The following is a 16211-nucleotide window of genomic DNA, read 5'->3' as shown; positions in this document are numbered from 1 at the left end:
AACTGTTGCCACAAAGTTGGAAGCACAGAATCGTCTAGAATGTCATAGTATGCTGTAGCGTTACAATTTCCCTTCACTAGACCTAAGAGGCCTAGCCCGAATCATGATAAACAGCCCCAGACCATTATTCCTTCTCCACCAAACTTTGTAGTTGGCACTATGCATTGGGACAGGTAGCGTTCTCCTGGCATCCCCCAAACCCAGATTTGTCCGTCAGACTGCCAGATGGTGATTCATCACTCCAGAGAATGCGTTTCCACTGCTCCAGACTCCAATGGCAGCGAGCTTTACACCACTCCAGCAGACCCTTGGCATTGCGCATGGTGATCTTAGGCTTGTGTGCGGCTGCTCGACCATGAAGACCCATTTCATGAAGCTCCTGACTAACAGTTCTTCGTTTCCTGACGTTGCTTCCAGAGCAGAGCATGTGAGCAGAGTTGAGCGGTTGAAAATCCCGCTCATCTCTCATGGAGTGGTGCGCAACGGTGATCCATGTCCTTTCCAACTGTTCTGCTAAAAACTGCTCAGCTCTCACAGGAAAAAAAAATGGCACTCAAAATTCGCTCCATTCATTAAAATCACAGTTGAACCAACACCCATCTTATTTTTGTGACTACCTGGAACTACCATTTGGTTTGAAGTATTGAAACCAAACCATATGCATTTGAAGGAAAAGTATTTGAATAAACATGAAAAACTGAACTTAAGAAGCAAACATCATTTCAAATAGGCTACATGTCATATTAAACAGCATATAAACACTCTAAATAGGCTACATGTCATATTAAACAGCATATAAACACTCTAAATAGGCTACATGTCATATTAAACAGCATATAAACACTCTAAATAGGCTACATGTCATATTAAACAGCATATAAACACTCTAAATAGGCTACATGTCATATTAAACATCATATAAACACTCTAAATAGGCTACATATTAAACAGCATATAAACACTCTAAATAGGCTACATATTAAACAGCATATAAACACTCTAAATAGGCTACATGTCATATTAAACAGCATATAAACACTCTAAATAGGCTACATATTAAACAGCATATAAACACTCTAAATAGGCTACATATTAAACAGCATATAAACACTCTAAATAGGCTACATGTCATATTAAACAGCATATAAACACTCTAAATAGGCTACATGTCATATTAAACAGCATATAAACACTCTAAATAGGCTACATGTCATATTAAACAGAATATAAACACTCTAAATAGGCTACATGTCATATTAAACAGCATAAAAACACTCTAAATGGGTCAGGAGCCAGACAGGGAGACTAAGATGGAACAATTCATTATTTAGGCTCTATCATTTCAATTATTTCAAGGCTCTAGCCTACAAAGAAATACATTGTGAAGCATTTGCGAGTGCGACACAATAGGCTGGTAGAGATATAAAGTATTCAGCATTTAAACAGCATTTTGTTGTATTAAATCATTATAGTCTACACATTTTCAGAAACAGGAGTTTAGCCAGTCTGTGGCTTGAGGCTCATGTGATGGAGTCTGGAGAGCCGGCCAGCAGCAGAGAATATCCTCTCTACACCTGCAGAGCCACTGGGGATGATAAACACCCTTGTGGACACTCTTGCCAGGCTGGGCAGAGATACAGAGTTGTGTTTTATTTTTCTATAGGTCGGCCTAAAGGGTTTTAGGCAAAATAACCCAATCAAAACGGAAAGCTCCTTGAACGTGGGAATATGCCAGGCCTATTGTGCCAAAATCAATTATGGCCTATTGTATAGATAATAGAACAAAAATGAACAAAACGTTTAAGAGATCAGATTTTTAATTTCTAAATACTTTGCTACTATGACACACTTAGTTATCTACCCACCTCGTTCCTTTCTTTTAGCATGTGCTCGTAGTAAGTACACCATCATGATTTCTATGTGTTTTTTCAGATTCCACAATGATTATTTAGTTGTGGACACTACATCACCACACTCCCTCTCTTGCTCTTGGTCCTCATATTTGTAAGTCACCTTGATTTAGCACCTTGTGTGTTTTATCAGTTTCTTCATGAAAATATTTAGCGAATTCCATGACAGTAGCTAAAGCAAGGGGCTATAGCAGCACACAACTCGACTACAAATGCATGCTGGGCCGGGCATGCGAGAAGGCTGACACTCCAGCCTTTGAGAATCTCGTTCCGTGCTCCAGTCAATTTGGGCACGCTCCGCTCCTCGCACCGCTCCAGCTCTGCTCACATACTCTGTTCCAGAGGCAATTTGGAACTTGATAGTAAGTGTTGCAACCGAGGACAGACGGTTTTTACGCGCTTCAGCACTCTGGAGTTTCCTTTCTGTGAGCTTGTGTGGCCTGCCACTTTGCGGCTGAGCCGTTGTTGCTCTTAGATGTTTCCACATCACAGTAACAGCACTTACAGTTGATCGGGGCAAGAAATTGAATGAACTGACTTGTTGGAAAGGTGGCATCCTATGACGACGGCACGTTGAAAGTCACTGAGCTCTTCAGTAAGGCCAGTCTACTGCCAATGTTTATCTATGGAGATTGCATGGCTGTGTGCTCGATTTTATACACCTGTCAGTAACAGGTGTGGCAGAAATAGCCAAATCCAGTAATTTGAAGGGATGTCCACATACTTTTGTATATATAGTGTAGCTAAAGCAGTGTTTCTTAATCCTGGTCCTGGGGGCCCAAAGGGGTGCATAACTCTTGCTATCTTTTTTTATTTAGTCTAGAGATGTAAAACAAACAATGTTATATATGCTATAGGTGTTAGAGAGGACATGGAGCAATGCAGGCCGACAACATGGATAGTGTGCCCAGAGCTTAATACCCTCCCCTTTCCCCTCTCTCCATAGTTGATGCGATGTACTCTAAGCGGGTGAAGAGGGGTCACGTGAGGTTGTGGCCTCAGGACCGCTGTGTCCCTAATGTCTTATCTGGGCGTCTGGTCACCTCCAACATGCTGTGTGCCGGGGACACCCGGGGTCTGGATGACGCCTGCAAGGTGAAGAGGGCTCTTTTTTTTCACCCTCCTAAGACCCAAACACTCTCTGTCTGTGTCCCAAATAGCACTATATTCCCTATATAGTGCACTACTTTTGACCATAGCCCTATGGGCCCTGGTCAAAAGTAGTGCACTATATATGTACAGAATAGGGTGCCATTTGCCATGCAGTATGCAGCCCAAAGCCACAAAAACTCTCTACAACACTAAGCACTTAAATAGCTAATTAGATGGTACAAGGATGTGTCATGTTGGATGTTAGTGCTCCTGATAATATTTATAAAATGGTACTGTAGGCCTCCTGCTGAACCATGACTGACACGTGTCCCTCATCTCCTCCTCCTCCTCCTCCTCCTCCTCCTCCTCTCCTATGCAGGGGGACTCTGGCGGTCCTCTCGTCTGTCCCAAGGATGGGAGGATGACTCTGATGGGGCTGATCAGCTGGGGAGATGGCTGTGGGAAGAAAGACACACCCGGGGTGTACACACGTGTTACACAATACACTGACTGGATCAGCAGCAAGAAACAGGAAACTGGCCAGTAAACAAACACACAAACACACACACAAACAGTACATACACCTGGAGAGAACTTGTGAGAGAATTCATCTGACTCCGTCATCAGAGAATTCATCAGACTCCTGTCCATCAATCACAATGCCTTAACTGAGGAATAGACAACCACTCAATGCACAAGAGGAACCTCCAGTACTCCAGTACATTATGTGTAAGCATTGTTTAACTCTTGGGCTGAGAGGGAGAATGCAGTAAGGTCAGAAGAAACTCAGAACACTACACCTCCAAAGAGAATAGACTGTTTACTCAGTCCAGCTCAGTACCTTCCAGCTGATTCCTGTTCTACCCAGAGCTACATGTAAAGTATATATTTAGGAATATGGCTCTGCTTCCACCACTCCATATGCAGCTCATAGAATGTTGGACATGTACTTTGCACATAAGGTTCCATAGGAATGTAAATAGCCATTCCAATGAACATTTCCCAGTTAATTTAGAGTTAATTTTACATGGGTGGCCTGCTGTTTGAAATTAATTTTGCAATGTTTCCCTCCTAGCCCACTATAGCACTAACCACAAAACAATCTGCTGGATCAGAGTCAATCTAAGACAGCAGCTACATTCCAAACTGAAAACTCAACCCCACAGTTCTCAATAGGCGTAAGAAATATGGGAGGAAAAGCCCACCTTCCAGAAAGGCACGAATGAAGGCGTTGAGTTGTCAGATTGGAATATAGCTAAAGCCTGAACACAACAACCATTATCTGTCTCCATTCCATAAGCGTTGGGTTGAGCCCAGCGATCAGCATATCCAGTCTTTTAAAGTTGGATTTATGTTGAAAGGGACTGGGAGGTGTTTGTATCTATTGAAAGCTCTTTCACTGCAAAGCTCTTGGACTCCACCTCCCTCACATAGTACAGTATTTGTTCATGTTTGAGTGAGTGTTCATATTATTTATTATCTCAAAAATATACACCCTCTCAAGGACAGTAATGTTTAATATTTGTATTTTACATGTGTGTGTTAAGTTAATATTTATGTCTATTCCTGTTACAGTTTTTTTCTACTGTAATAGTTTATGCAGTTTTTTTAGTAGTTCAATGTGTAGAGTTCTGAAAGAGTTGTTTATGTTTATCATTTATTTTTGGGGCTATCATAACCTTTTTCTGAGAAAGACACACCCATCTTTTTAAATAAAGAACATTTAAATAAAATTGTTGGTTACCTCTTCAATTTCTCTTGTTACAGGGCTAAGCCGTCAACTAGAGTCTTGTTACGGGGCTAAGCCGTTGACTAGAGTCTTGTTACGGGGCTAAGCCGTCGACTAGAGTCTTGTTACAGGGCTAAGCCGTTGGCTAGTCTTGCTGCGGGGCTAAGCCGTCGACTAGAGTCTTGCTACGGGTTAAGCCGTCGACTAGAGTCTTGCTACGGGGCTAAGCCGTCGACTAGAGTTTTGTTACGGGGCTAAGCCGTCGGCTAGTCTTGTTGCTGGGCTAAGCCGTTGACTAGAGTCTTGCTACGGGGCTAAGCCGTCGACTAGAGTTTTGTTACGGGGCTAAGCCGTCGGCTAGTCTTGCTACGGGGCTAAGCCGTCGACTAGAGTCTTGCTACGGGGCTAAGCCGTCGACTAGAGTTTTGTTACGGGGCTAAGCCGTCGGCTAGTCTTGTTGCTGGGCTAAGCCGTCGACTAGAGTCTTGCTACGGGGCTAAGCCGTCGACTAGAGTTTTGTTACGGGGCTAAGCCGTCGGCTAGTCTTGCTACGGGGCTAAGCCGTCGACTAGAGTCTTGCTACGGGACTAAGCCGTCGACTAGAGTAGACCTAGAGGCCTACACTTAGACACACAAAAGCACATACATCACTTTCATGTATCATCATGCCGGCACACATCAGATAACATATTTGTAATACTTAGGCTACAGATTTATTGTAGCGCTGCTCACATAATCTGTGCATCCACACACTTTATTCCATGGTCATTTTTCGAGAAAAAAAATTGCAGTCGGGAAAGGCAGCTGGTCAGCGAGTCCTCACACATATCATTGTTAAATCTTAGGTCTATCGTTCCACAGGGATGCTGGCCAATGTTGACTCCAACGCCTCCTACAGTTGTGTCCTTTGGGTGGTGGTGGACCATTCTTGATACACTTGAAACTGTTGAGAGTGAAAAATCCAGCAGTGTTGCACTCAAACCGGTGTGCCTGGCACCTACTACCATACCCAGTTCAAAGGCACTTAAATACTTGTCTTGCCCATTTACCCTCTGAATGGCACATACACAATCCATGTCTCAATTGTCTCAAGGCTTAAAAATCCTTCTTTAACCCGTCTCCTCTCCTTCATCTCCACTGATTGAAGTGGATTTAACAAGTGACATAAATAAGGGATCACAGCTTTCACCTGGATACACCTGGTCAGTCTATTTCATGTAAAGAGCAGGTGTTCTTATTGTTTTGTACACTCAGTGTATATAAACTATTTATAAGAAATAAATCAGACATGCTTTTACATTTGCAAATCATTTCATCTTTGTAGTTAAATAATTTTAATTATAATTGTTTTTCAACACCACTGAACTCCCTTGTCCAAAGTCTCCTAAACAGGTGGCACAAGTTCCACACTAGTAGGGGGTACATACATACTGTACACACAGATCTCAACAGGTCAGTTACACAAGTCATGACTTGAAAACATGTTTACCGGAAGCCTAAGCCTGCACTTGAAACACATAGGCTACATATCTCTTGTTGATGGGCAGTGTAAAGTGCTGTACACAGGAATTACCTACTAAAGTGCTACCCAAATACCCTGGGCATGCTATGAATGAAGTCATATAGAGAAAAGGAAGCACTTTAGTTTAAAGTGCTGAAATAACAGGACGGTTCAATAGTCGCTAAGGCTGCAATATAGGTTTGTCCATATTAGTCCACGTGTGACACTGACACCAAAGTAAGTCCTGAATGTTGGGATTGAATTCACCTCATTCCAAGACTCCCGGTGCCTATTTTGGAGTGCTGGAAAGGTGATACCCCAAGCACCTCCTTGCTCCTACCTCTTTCTCCTATTTTCCTCAGCTCCCTCATTCCATGCCAAACCTGATGATTCGGCTAAAGTTAGCCCCCTTGGGCTGGTATATAAGGCCCCAAGGGGCCAACACATCCACGTCAGTCCCATTAGCTTGGCGTAGGCTTCTCTTCTTGAACAACCAAAACTCCAACAAACTTTTAAGATATGGTTAGTGTGTTCGCATACCTCTTATTGGACAACCGTTTTTATGATCTAGGATTGTCTACAGTAAAACTGATAAGATACCAAAGCAACCGTATAATGGCACAAAAATTGACTGAATTACATTTAGAGACTTCTAGAACAGTTTCACAAATGGTGGTTTAGAACCCATTGGTGGAAGCTGGCTCCTCCTGAACTAAAGACCCAAGGCCGTCTTGTAGCTTAAAAACTCTGGTTGTGTTGAATTGGTGCATCAAAAGGAAATACTCAAAGAATGTTTGGGTGTCACGTCCTCGTCCTGACCAGTAAAGGGGTTATTTGTTATTTGAGTTTGGTCAGGACGTGGCAGGGGGTATTTGTTTTATATGGTTTGGGGTGGTTGTGTATGTAGAGGGGTGTTAGATTTATGTATTCCGGGGTTTTTGGTTATTGTTCTGTTAGTTTATTTCTATGTTCTGTCTAGTCGTTTGTATTTCTATGTTTTGCTAATTGGTGTTGGGGCCTTCAGTTGGAGGCAGCTGTCTATCGTTGCCTCTGATTGAAGGTCCTATAATTAGGAGTATGTTTGTTTTGGGGTTTGTGGGAGATTGTTTCTTGTATTGCTGTGTGTTGCCTACAAGACTGTTTTGTCGTCAGTTTATCGTTTTCGTGTTTGTTTTGGATAAATAAAAATGAGCATTCACGTACCCGCTGCGCCTTGGTCCATCTATTACGACGACCGTAACATTGGGGACCACTGCTCTAGAGATATTACATAATCTTAGCCAATCTGAGGCTACAACAGAACAGGACAAGTGTATTTTATTCAACTCACCTTTCTATGAAAGCCTTATGCTGAGAAAGTGTGACTTGGTACAATTTATTCGAACGAATGCTAGAAGCACCCAGGCATAGAAATCTGAAGCAAAGCTTAGCTTCACTGCCATGTGACTAATTGAAAGGCACTTAACCATTATTCCGAATGAGACCTAGCATCCTTAGAGGTCAATGACAATACATAGTTAATTCCTAGAAGGGGATACTTTGTGCCCTTCTGGCAAAACTGATGTCTATGACAGAGGAATCATTCTCAAAATATTGTTGGATTACTTTAGGAGTTCCTCTTGCCACTGTGGAGGTCCAAGCCCTTTTGGCTCAGAATCACCAAGAGCGGCTTTTCCTGGCCTAAACAGGCTGTTACAGTAAAATGTTGGTTGTTTTGGCTGTGTTGATCGTGAGTTAAACGGGATGTTCTGTTTACCGTTGATCCCCAGGCACCCAAGAAGGCCAAGAGGAGGCAGCAGCAGGGAGAGGGTGGATCCTCCAATGTGTTCTCCATGTTTGAGCAGAGTCAGATCCAGGAGTACAAGGAGGCTTTCACAATCATTGACCAGAACAGAGATGGCATAATCAGCAAGGACAATCTTAGGGACGTGCTGGCCACCATGGGTCAACTGAACACGAGTAATGAGGAGCTGGAAGCCATGGTCAAGGAGGCCAGCAGTCCCATCAACTTCACCGTCTTTCTCACCATGTTCGGCGAGAAGCTGAAGGGTGCTGATCCTGAGGACGTTATCGTGAGCAAGGTCCTGGACCCAGGGGCTACCGGCTTCATCAAGAAGGAATTCCTTGAGGAGCTCCTGACCACTCAGTGCGACAGGTTCACCGCTGAGGAGATGACCAACCTATGGGCTGCCTTCCCCCCAGATGTGGCTGGCAATGTAGACTACAAGAACATCTGCTATGTCATCACACACGGAGAGGATAAGGACGAAGCGTAAATTCACCTTTCTCAATCTCTCTACCTCTCTCCACCACCCCCTCACTAACCCCCTTTTCCAACTCCGTGGCCCGCTTACGTGGTCTTGCTCCCTTTTTTTCGCCATCTCTACCCTGCTAACTACAAAAGACTTGTCTCCTTTATCGAGATACTCCTTTGTCAAGTTGAGAAGATTCAAGGCTTTGGGGTGTGTCCTGTGTGTGAGTATCCACAGGGGACAGTGGGATTATTTTTCAATAAATAAATCTTGCACCTTCAAAACTATTCCTCTCTATCCCTCTCCCTGCCTCCGATTCCTTCTCCTCTTCCCCATCCCTCACTTCTATCTCTCCCTGTCAAGTCGAATAGTTCATGCATCATACCTACATCATGTATGCATGTACAGTTAAGTGTCTACAGACAAACACTTTTACTCTTGGGTGTTGTGGTGTGTGCTCAATTGTTAATTTGAAACAAGTAGGTGATTGTTTTATCTCAACTTGATGTGACGTAATCAATGCACTTGCCCCTATTCATGTACTCAAAAGAAGGAGCTTAAAAGGGACGAGTGCTGTACCACGGTTGAAAAAGAGTCAAGTGTGATTTAGCAGTGGATCGTAAGTGCATTGTAAGAGAGAGAGATGGCAAAGATTGTGAGAGGCAGGAAGGAGAAAAGGAGAAAAAAGGGTGGCTAGCGCGATCCAGGGGCATGCCCCCACAGGTTTTTAATTTTTATTCTGAGGACTCCTGGGAGGCTTAGGACTACAACCAGGGTGGAATTAAAATGAAATAAAATCACACGTCAGGTGTATTCAGGATGCTTTGAATGAACATTCAAAACTTAATGACTTGGTTTGAAGTACTAAAAGTACAAAATAGGATACTTGAGGCATTTCAATATAGCCTTTTCTCATTTTTGACATACAAGACTGTCCAGGACATACTTTAGCTTAAAACAAGTAGTTGCACCGGCAAAATTTTGAAGAAGTGGAATAATAGAAGAAGTATGGAGAATTACAGTAGTGTTGTTGCTGACACAAGTACAGTAATTACCCTATATTTTCACCCATTGTAAGGAATGAACATTTTTCCAATGACCTACATTAACTATTGTGAAAGACCAAATTAGTTCAACAGATGTGAACGAGTCTGCATTTGTGCTTATTTTAATTACTGGTAATTGAGATATGTTAAATACACCACCAAAGGTTAGTTTTGTTTAATTCAGGTCCCTAGGATTTTTTGGGGGTTTTGAAGGAAATTTCCTGCAATTTTCTGTAATGTAACATGACTCATGATATCTTTTGTGTAAGTTATTTCATTATAATTTCATATCATATTTCATATAATATGGATAAAGAAAAAGTCTAGAATATTTTCACAAATATTATTTCACTAACAAATATGTTTTAACATTTTAATTTATGAGCCATCAAGTATCAATTTATTTAAACATATTTTTAACAACAGTCACACATTAGATTACTTCAGTAATGATGAGAATAGGATGTTCATGATTTATTAGTAATGCCTTACACGTGTCTATAAATTCCTGTCTGTCATGTCAACTAATTGCGATGGTGGTTGCCCATAGAGAACGATAGAGGGGTCTAATGGCCAAAAGGCAGTATTAGCATGGGCAGCGTCATTGAGCGCTTCCACCATTTTAATGTTGTCAACTGGGTGGGACTTCCAACTTCATTGGCTGATCCCTCCTGGTGACCTTGTTGGAGTCATGTCCAACCGGGTCATCAGGAGGGATCAGCCAATTGTGAAGAAGAAAATTGACTACTTCAAAATGTAGATAGCCTCAATGGTGCTGCCCATGTTGTCACAGACGCTATAATGGTGCAGATACAAACATGAGTCCTATGTCTTTCTCTATGTGGTTGCTTGACCCAGAATAAACAGGCCTTTTCTCAATTGAATTTGCTCAACTCCTGCGTACTCTCTCCTCCATCCTCTCTGGCCTCCTTTTGAAAAAGGTCAAAAGTAACCAAGCAGAGGCGGCGAGAAGAGGGAAAGTGGACAGAAATGTGGCTGTATGAAATGAGATTTCTTCTCCAATTGCGTGTCATCAGGCAAATTACGTTAACAGGATGGAATCCCAAAAGAAATATAGAAAGTGATACAAACAAATGAAGCTAGATGTCCATATAGGTAAAAGGATAAGTAGCATGTGGTTTTTAAACGTTTGCATGTCTTTGAGAAAACAACAGCTGATTCAAATGGGGGTGTGCCAGATTCCAATAATCTTCTGCAAAGAACTCAGGTAGGATACACTTGTGCTTCCTCGCCTAAAGGAGGCTATCGAGGAGGTGAGGACTGTCTTCCGTTTGCCTACTAACATAGATTTGGATATAATGATGAGATTCCTATGTCTCCACCCTAACAAGAGGATTTGTTGTCCACAGAGCGGAACAGCAGGCTGTCAAGCTGCCGCCTATTCCTCTCTTTGGATTGGTGGATACATCTCAATATTTAAAAGCTTTTTTTAATATTCGATGAGGGGTGTTGACGTCAACCGCCTGTATTCAACGGATAAAGATGCAATGCTAATAGCTACATGTCAGGAATATGCATAGCCATCTCGAGACAACTTCGATAAAGTGTTTTTTCTCAAAGTTTCCGGGATGTCACGTGTCCTACTTATATCAGTACACTCGTAACAATCTAAGCATTATTAAACTTCTATTCTAATCAAATAAACCACACATAGCAATTGACTTCCATACAAAAACCCCTCGCTTGGTGAGCGAAAGAAACTAAACTACCCCACCAACTGGAGAACACAGATTTTTGGCCCAGTTGTCCCTATCGCTTCAACTCTTCCTCTCTGCTACTAACGAATTGACAGTGACATTCTCCTCGACCACTCATCTGTTTCCGGGTCACGGAGGAGAGAGGACAGAGGACTGACTTTTTCCCAAATGAGAAAAGGCCAGTGCCACGTCCTGCTGAGCTCCATATGCTGTCTCGTCACGTGTCCAAGTTTTATCTTTCATATAAGCTGATGTTGGACTTCGAACCCTCCAAACAGCGTGCTACACTTCCAGTCTTTTTTACTCCTCGACATTAGGTCGTATCTCAGCCTCTGAATGTCATAGATATGAAACAAAGATATCCACATGTGCATCGTGTCTTGTTTTGGAATGTTCAGCAAGTTTCTAGCCTAACGCATCGCAGAGTAAAGCATTGTTAGGCCTATAGATCGCTTAATATAATCGGGATCCATTTTTCCCCTTCAAATGTTTTAACTGACAAGGGATTTGTTTTTTGACCCTTTTCTACGGCATATCCCACATATCCTTTAATTTTAGCACTGCTTTATTGTCATGTCTACAGTGCATTCGGAAAGTATTCAGGCCCCTTGAATTTAAATTTTTTTTATTAAATGATTATTTTTCTAGATCAAGCTACTACATTATACCCCATTATGACAAAGCAAAGGTTTTTAGAAATTTTGCAAATATATAAAACATTTCTCCAAGTTTCTCCAACTTGATTGCAGTCCACCTGTGGTAAATTCAATTGATTGGACATGATTTGGAAAGGCACACACCTGCCGACAGTTGAAGTTGGAAGTTTACATACACCTTAGCCAAATACATTTAAACACAGATTTTCACAATTCCTGACATTTAATCCCAGTAAACATTCCCTGTTTTAGGTCAGTTAGGATCACCACTTTATTTTAAGAACTTGAAATGTCAGAATAATAGTAGAGAGAGTGATTTATTTCAGCTTTTATTTCTTTCATCACATTCCCAGTGGGTCAGAAGTTTACATACTCTCAATTAGTATTTGGTAGAATTGCTTTTAAATTGTTTAACTTGGGTCAAACATTTCGGGTAGGCTTCCACAAGATTCCCACAATAAATTGGGTGAATTTTGGCCCATTCCTCCTGACAGAGTTGGTGTAACTGAGTCAGGTTTGTAGGCCTCCTTGCTCGCACATGCTTTTTCAGTTCTGCCCACAAATTTTCTATGGGATTGAGGTCAGGGCTTTGTGATGGCCACTCCAATACCTTGACTTTGGTGTCCTTAAGTAATTTTGCCACAAGTTTGGAAGAATGCTTGGGGGTCATTGTCCATTTGGAAGACCCATTTGCGACCAAGCTTTAACTTCCTGACTGATGTCCTGAGATGTTGCTTCAATATATCCACATAATTTTCATCCCTCATGATGCCATCTATTTTGTGAAGTGCAGCAGTCCCTCCTGCAGCAAAGCACCCCTACAACATGATGCTGCCACCCACGTGCTTCACGGTTGGGATGGTGTTCTTTGGCTTGCAAGCCTCCCCATTTTTCCTCCAAACGTAACGATGGTCGTTATGGCCAAACAGTTCTATTTTTGTTTCATCAGACCAGAGGACACTTCTCCAAAAAGTACGATCTTTGTCCTCATGTGCAGTTGGAAACCGTAGTCTGGCTTTTTTTATGGAGGTTTTGGAGCAGTGGCTTCTTCCTTGCTGAGCGGCCATTCAGGTTATGTCAATATAGGACTCGTTTTACTGTGGATATAGATACTTTTGTACCTGTTTCCTCCAGCATCTTCACAAGGTCCTTTGCTGTTGTTCTGGGATTGATTTGCACTTTTCACACCAAAGTAGGTTAATCTCTAGGAGACAGAATGCGTCTCCTTCCTGAGTGGTATGACGACTGCGTCGTCCCATGGTGTCTATACTTGCGTTTTATCGTTTGTACAGATGAACGAGGTACCTTCAGGCGTTTGGAAATTGCTCCCAAGGATGAACCAGACTTGTGGAGGTCTACAATTATTTTTCTGAGGTCTTGGCTGATTTATTTTGATTTTCCCATGATGTCAAGCAAAGAGGCACTGAGTTTGAAGGTAGGCCTGGAAATACATCCACGGGTACACCTCCAATTGACTCAAATTATGTCAATTAGCTTATCAGAAGCATCTAAAGCCATTACAACATTTTCTGGAATTTTCCAAGCTGTTTAAAGGCACAGCCAACTTACTCTATCTAAACATCTGTCCCACTGGAAATGTGAAACAGTGAATTATAAGTGAAATTATCTGTCTGTAAACAATTGTTGGAAAATTGACTTGTGTCATGCACAAAGAAGATGTCCTAACCGACTTGCCAAAACAATAGTTTGTTAACAAGACATTTGCGGAGTGGTTGAAAAACATGTTTTAATGTTGAAAAACATGGTTGAAAAACATGTTTTAATGACTCCAATCTAAGTGTATGTAAACTTCCGACATCAACTTTATATAAGGTCCAGTTGAGAGTGCATGTCAGAGCAAAAACCAAGCCATCAAGTCGAAGGAATTGTCCGTAGAGCTCCGAAACAGGATTGTTGAGGCACAGATCTGGGGAAGGGTACCAAAAATGTCTGCAGCATTGAAGGTCCGGAAGAACATAGTGGCCTCCATCATTCTTAAATGGAAGAAGCTTGGAACCACCAAGACTCTTCCTAGAGTTGGCCGCCCGGCCAAACTGAGCAATCGGGGGAGAAGGGCCTTGGTCAGGTGGGTGTCCAAGAACTCGATGGTCACTCTGACAGAGCTCCAGAGTTCCTCCGTGGAGATGGGAGAACCTTCCAGAAGGACAACCATCTCTGCAGCACTCCACCATCAGGCATTTATGGTGGAGTGGCCAGATGGAAGCCACTCCTCAGTGAAAGGCTCATGACAGTCCGCTTGGAGTTTGCCAAAAGGCACCGAAAAACCCTCAGACCATGAGAAACAAGATTTTCTGGTCTGACGAAACCAAGATTGAACTCTTTGTCCTGAATGCCAAGCGTCACGTCTGGAGGAAACCTGGCACCATCTCTACGGTGAAGCACAATGATGGCAGCATCATGCTGTGGGGATGTTTTTCAGCGGCAGGGACTGGGAGACTAGTCAAGATCGAGGGAAAGGGAGGGATCCTTGATGAAAACCTGCTCCAGAGCGCTCAGGACCTCAGACTGGGGCAAAGGTTCACCTTTCAACAGGACAACGACCCTAAGCACACAGCCAAGACAAGGCACGAGTGGCTTCGGGGCAAGTCTCTGAATGTCCTTGAGTGGCCCAGTCAGAGCCGGGATTTGAACCCGATCGAACATGAAAACAGCTATGCAACGACGCTCCCCATCCAACCAGAGAGCTTGAGAGGATCTGCAGATAAAAATGGGAGAACTCCCCAAATACAGGTCTGCCAAGCTTGTAGCGTCCTACCAAAGAAGACTCGAGGCTGTAATCACTGCCAAATGTGCTTCAACAAAGTAATGAGTAAAGGGTCTGAATACTTATGTAAATGTGATATTTCAAATTTCAATTTTTTTATAAATTTGCCCAAATTTCTAAACCTGTTTTTGCTTTGTCATTATGGGGTATTGTGTGTAGATAGATGGAAGGCTGTATCATAACAAAATGTGGAAAAAGTCAAAGGGTCTGATTACTTTCCAAATGCACTGCATAATGATGCACAGTATAATGATGAGATGGTCTTGTCTCTGCCCTAACAATAGGAGTCGTTGTCGCAAAAGGGGAAAGGCAGGTAGGAGGCGGCGAGATCAGGTGGGAACAACAGACAAACACAACTCTGATATAAAATTGTTTTTCTCAAAGTTGCCAAGATGTCACCTGCGTCCACTTATATCAGTACATTTGTAACAACCTAAATATTACAAAACTTCTATTCAATCAAATAAGCCTCACTTAGCAAATTAGCAATCACATGTTTTGTTGACCAAATCCAACATAGACCTCCATATGAAAAAAACACAACCAAACCAAGCCACACTGTTTCTTCACACAATGCCCGCTTAACCCAGCCGTTCCACCTGGCGACCGTGCATGCGCCCAGCCCGCCACAGGAGTCGCTAGAGCATGATGGGACAAGGACATTCTTGCCGGCCAAACCCTCCCCTAACCCAGACGACGCTGGGACAATTGTGCGCCGCCCATGGGTTTCCCGGTCGCTGCCGGCTGTGACAGAGCTTGGACTCAAACCAGGATCTCTAGTGGCACCGCTAGCACTGCAATGCAGTGCCTTGGACCACTGCGCCACTCGGGAGGCACATAGACAGATTTTGATGGCAGTGGAGCCTCTCGCTTCGTCTCTTCCTCTCTGTCCCAGTTAGAGCACTTCCCTACAGTGTGAGAGCAAAGGCCAGTGCAGGGTGCATCCCACTATTCCAATAAGCTTCCTCTTCTTGTCTCATTTGTTTCCTATCCTTACAGATTCTGAAGAGACATCCACCATGTTGCTTTCACCTACAGTATACCATGTCTTCTTAGTTTTCAGTTAAGTCTATGTGCAGATAAAGGAGAGAAGATGAGGAGAGGAGGTAACTTTAGACTATTGTGGAGCAGCCCAATCTGCCTGGTCTCAGAAGTAAAGTGTGCTCTTCCTTATACTGTACAGGGTCATAAAATTTGACTGATTCAACATTTTGCTGGGGAAAAATTTTATATTAACATTTATTATGTTTTTTTTTTACGACAGACGGGCAACAGGAAAGCTAGGCTGTGAAACCAGGTGGCACATACAAGTCAGTGACCAAGTAGTATGCACATTTTCAGAGGGAAAAAGAGGCACATCAGGACCGTTGCAGCACTGCTGGTCAACCTATCTTGCAAACGAAAATCAAGCATGTTCCACGTGATAGCATAGATGGGTTTCCAAGCAGCAGTATATTAAACTGACAGCACCATCGTGGATTTTTTTCTCAAAATAAGAGTCCCCCTGCAAAGACATTTGGGA

General features: G+C 42.7%; 2 protein-coding genes across 5 annotated transcripts in view; both read left to right on the top strand.

The window, feature by feature from the left end:
• LOC115200284 (tissue-type plasminogen activator) overlaps positions 1-4735 on the top strand; it is a 20298-nt gene extending 15563 nt beyond the window's left edge. For all 4 annotated transcript variants that reach the window (XM_029763228.1, XM_029763231.1, XM_029763230.1 and 1 more), the window contains 2 exons: positions 2857-3005; positions 3382-4735. In XM_029763228.1, coding sequence (XP_029619088.1) covers positions 2857-3005; positions 3382-3549 — 317 coding nt within the window. In that variant the 3' untranslated portion in view covers positions 3550-4735. The remainder of the gene's footprint in view (positions 1-2856; positions 3006-3381) is intronic.
• Positions 4736-8007: 3272 nt separating this feature from the next.
• Positions 8008-8771, top strand: LOC115200285 (myosin regulatory light chain 2, skeletal muscle isoform-like). The gene has a single exon (XM_029763233.1). The coding sequence runs from the start codon at positions 8065-8067 to the stop codon at positions 8506-8508; it is 444 nt and encodes a 147-aa protein (XP_029619093.1). The 5' UTR covers positions 8008-8064; the 3' UTR covers positions 8509-8771.
• The last annotated feature ends 7440 nt before the right edge of the window (positions 8772-16211 follow it).

This window comes from Salmo trutta, chromosome 9 (genome assembly GCF_901001165.1).
Source record: "Salmo trutta chromosome 9, fSalTru1.1, whole genome shotgun sequence".
In the NCBI taxonomy this organism is placed as follows: Eukaryota; Metazoa; Chordata; class Actinopteri; order Salmoniformes; family Salmonidae; genus Salmo; species Salmo trutta.
Note: the sequence above shows the minus strand (reverse complement) of the source record. Positions and strands in the feature narration are given on the sequence as shown.